This window comes from Atta colombica, unplaced genomic scaffold (assembly GCF_001594045.1).
Source record: "Atta colombica isolate Treedump-2 unplaced genomic scaffold, Acol1.0 scaffold202, whole genome shotgun sequence".
NCBI lineage: Eukaryota > Metazoa > Arthropoda > Insecta > Hymenoptera > Formicidae > Atta > Atta colombica.
The window spans coordinates 136,735-141,168 of NW_017259297.1; the positions used below are offsets into that span (position 1 = coordinate 136,735).

Genomic DNA, 4,434 nt, shown 5'->3' on the forward strand with positions numbered 1-4,434 from the left:
AGAAAATTTATTTAAAAAATATATGATTTATTATATAATTATTGAATTATTATATAATTTATACAGTATACATTTCTAATCATTTTAAAAATATAATGTTTAGCTTATTTATTTATAGTTTTCTTTTTTTTTAACCATTGTTAATTATACGTATTGGAAACTCTCTCTCTCTTTCTCTCTCTCTCTCCCTCCCTCTCCTCTTTTTCTTTCCCTCCCTCTCTCTCTCTCTCTCTCTCTCTCTCTCTCTCTCACACTCTCTTCCCCCCCCCCTCTCTCTCTCTCTCTGCTGGAGAGATTCGCGGAATTAAACAGGATATAAAAAAGTACAGACTGTTATATTATTCAGGCTATATTTATTATGACATACGCATGTTTATACGATAACGATGAATGAGTGTGTGAAACGAAGACTCGTATTTCTCGAGAATTCGCTATGCGAGTGTAAATATTGCAGATTAAACGAAGTTGGTATTAACTGGCGGGGAACCGACTATGTTACACAGAACCCTGCTCCATTTGGCGGCTGAGCGGGAATACCGCGTCTGTTCATACGACAAGCGTGTTCTTCCAGTCGTTGAGCGGCGATGTTGTTATCCTGCTTGTTGAAGCTCCAAAGACGTTCAGCCGTTGCACTCGCACGTGGCCAGATCCTCGAATGTATGTTATTTCTGAAAATAAATAATAGCTCAATAAGAATGCTTTACGTTACGAAATTATTTTTTTTATCAAGTAAAATTATTGATATCCGGTATGGTTGGGCAATTATCCGATCGAATATTTCCACGGATATTTGGAAAATAGCTTCTAAAAAAAAGCAGCAAGGGAAAAATAGTAGCGATAATAATTTCCTTTTATTTTCCCAACGTAAAAAGAAAAAGAAGAAAGATGAACTGTACAAGAAATTCAGTTGAAAAGAAAAAAATTCTGCATTAATAATGCAAACTATCAATGTAAAATTTCAACCGGAAATATTACCGGATACTAAAATGATATTCAGCTATTTGACCGGATAGTAAAAAAGTGCGGAATAATACTGGATATCGGATATTTCCCAGATATTTGGTGCATTCCTAATTAATATACTTCTTGTATTAATGTGTTAATTCATAGATTTTCTAAATATGAAAAAAAGAAAAGATTAAACGTACTTGTTGATGAATTCTGACCACATGCAGGCCTCACCGCCAAGCATAAGGTGTGTAACGTTGGCCGCATTATCAAAATCGAAAGGATCGCAATTGTAATATTTTTGCCAATCTCCACCGCCGGCAATATGATCCAGATACCAGCAGGATGACAGCAAGACCGGATGTCCTGCCATAGTCGCTCTCTCTAGCTCTTTTTGCCATAATTGTACTTTCCAAACATGCACTACAGTATTCGCGGGTAGCACAACGCCATTATCGAAAACCTATAAACCGTCCAATTTGCATACAATAAAATGTCTTGTAAATAATAAATGATAATGCTTGCATCTCACGTAATAATTACATCGCAATAATTTCATCGTGTACAGAGATATCCATATAAATTTTTTAATAATTAATTCGTAAATAACACCGACTGCGATTCGCGCAGTAAATTTTCCAACTTATAGATAATTGAAAAAACTGGTTTTGCTTAACAAGCAGTTTTAAATGAATGATTTTATTGTTTTTTGAAAATTTAATATGCTAATTGATTGATTAAAAAATTTTACATTGTAAAACATAGTTTTTACGTTAATTTCGCTTTTAACTTCCAGAAGAGATATAAAACATTAAAAATGTTTAATACAAATTCGCATCATTCGCATTAGGTATTCTTTACGGGTGTTCGAAAAGGACGTGCCCTTTACGGATTAAATTTTTGTACAGAAAAAAGTAACTCACCTCTTGCCATACAATAGTGTTGATGTTTAACGAATTGCTGATCACGAGTATCTTGGCTATATATTCGTTTTCGAGCAGCTCGTACTTCTTAGATATATTGCGCTCTTTCATGTACTCGGCAATTCTCGGATTACTGGCCCAGCAATCGAAGGGTACTTCGTCGCCACCTAGGTGGAGATATTGATCCGGGAATACTTGTACGATCTCGGAGAACAAATTCTGTACGAAGTCGTACACCTTCAGGTTCGTTGGATCCATAGGACCTAGTATACCGTTTAGTTTTCCGGTGGAGTCTAACAAGTATATAAATGAGCTAATTTACATTACTGAAGAAATATTAATAAGGTGCAGAGATAAAAATATATTTATTTAAAATCATTATTTATCTCTGAACATTTAGACTTCTACTAGAGCATTATAAAAGATGATTTTGCTGAAATCTAAAAATTTAACTAGGTTATTTAACAGATTTGATAATAATGTTAACTGTCAAAATAATTATGTAAGATTCTCACAAATTAAGCTGATTGCTAGAATATCAAAATTTTTTGCAGCATAGCTCATCATGCTTGATTTTCCTATATAATTATTTGATCTAACAAAATAATTTTCAGATTTGCATAAAGCTAAATTTTTAGATTTTCAGCAAAATTATTCTTTCCGTGATTAATAAATTATTAATAAATTATATCGAATTCATTTACCGTAACATGTTGTCAATAATTCCGGATAGGCTATACCCCATGATCTAGTGTGTCCAGGTGTGTCAAATTCGGACATCACTCTGATCCCCCGTAGTCTCGCATAATTCACGACTTTCTGTACGTCATTAGGCGTGTAAATCATCAAATGATGGTAGGCACCTTTGGCGGACAGATCGGGATACCTGGTACTCTGATATGGGAAACTGTTATCGTCGACGATGTGCCAATGAAGGACATTTAGTTTGTTGTACGACATAGCATCTAGTGTCAACAGTATGTCAGATAGGGGTAGATAATGACGGGAGGTATCGAGCAGGAGGCCGCGATGTGGCAGTTTCGGCTCGTCCAGGATAGTTTGGCATTTTACTTTTAACTGTAATACACGTTATTAAGTTCATGTTCGCACAATCGTTCGTACGTTTAGATGAAAGATTATAATATGTAGAGAAGAATTGCGATATAAAGAAAATATTATAAGCTGCACTTTAAAAATTATTTTCTTGTTGGCAAGTTCCATAGTCAAAATCAGCAGAATTATTGACATTTTATAAGAACATGTTAATATATTATTTCCGTGTTTTTATCAATTTTGTGTTTTACTTGTATTTACATTTATATTTATTTTGCATAAAAAATCTATTAATTAAGATAAAAAGATATAAATATTTAAATATACTTACGCTCGGACCATCACCAGACGGTGCTAATAGCTGCGAAAAAGTCTCGAGACCTCGAAGGATTCCCCACTCAGATTCAGCCCATAGAACGGCGACTGATGAAGTCTTATTTATCTCAAGCTTATCTGCAAAAGGCACGACATAAAACGTTATGTTAAATCGTCTCGATCGAGAAAGAGGCATCTTATCTTATCTAGGCATAGATAAAATCATAGAATTTAGCTCGCTAATCGATGGTTATGACATTTAGCTTTAAGCGATAAGAAACTAGGAAGCAGATCAGAGTTGTCTTATTGTCCGTCTTCGTTTCAATCGTTTTGCTGATTGTGCATTGCTCAATTCGCTCGTAAGTCTCGCGCGTGTTTAGTCTACATTCGTCATTCCGCGTCGTGGAATCTTCTTGGTTTAATCGGACTAAATTAATTGTAATTCCTTTCGCGATCAGTGATAAATTGATCGATTGTTGTTTCAGACTCCAAATATAGCCGTATTACAAGGAAAATTTTTGTTGCTTGTTAAATATTATAAATTTTACATAAATATAAAAGGTCATATATTTTTATATTAAGTGTGATTATATTTTCAAATTAAGTATATTTGTAATAAGTTATTTCTCTTTGCGTATGGAACTATTTTTTATTGCAACTTTGAATGCAAAAGGTTTACTTAAAAAATTATTTTTTTTAATATATAAAAATATAAAACATATAATAAGAAATAATCAATAATCTATCACTTTTATCTTCGTTAGATATGGATTAAATTTATGTTTCACAACTTCATGATCTTTATTGTATATTTTTGTCATTTATAGTTTGATATGTTACTATATGATTTAATGAAATCTTTCGAATCATTAAATCGATGTTAAGTTTAATATCACCGATAAAGAGAGACGTTATTAAGGATTGCAAAAATCCAATTTGTGCGCACGCAAGCCCGTTATCAACGCAAATCGGCGAATGTTAGGTCGGGGGTTACGAGTGAGCTGTTGCTCACTGGCATCATTCAATTAATTTGTTGGTGCACTACCTATTACTTTGTAATGCAAGTTGTACATGCAAAGAGAGTTGCTGCACACATGAAACATGCATTAGAGTTATGATAGACGTGTAACAAAAGTTGCGTTTTCTGTCATCAGCTAATATTTAAATATTCATACATTTGTTTTTAAATCTATTT

General features: G+C 33.4%; 1 protein-coding gene across 1 annotated transcript in view; it reads right to left on the bottom strand.

Annotated features, from left to right (window-relative positions):
• LOC108687214 overlaps nucleotides 1–4,434 on the bottom strand; it is a 16,663-nt gene that overhangs the window by 11,840 nt on the left and 389 nt on the right. Inside the window, 6 exon segments of the mRNA XM_018192870.1 lie at nucleotides 502–668; nucleotides 1,149–1,411; nucleotides 1,872–2,164; nucleotides 2,576–2,948; nucleotides 3,256–3,377; nucleotides 3,625–3,635. Of these exon segments, the coding sequence (XP_018048359.1) occupies nucleotides 502–668; nucleotides 1,149–1,411; nucleotides 1,872–2,164; nucleotides 2,576–2,948; nucleotides 3,256–3,377; nucleotides 3,625–3,635 (1,229 nt within the window).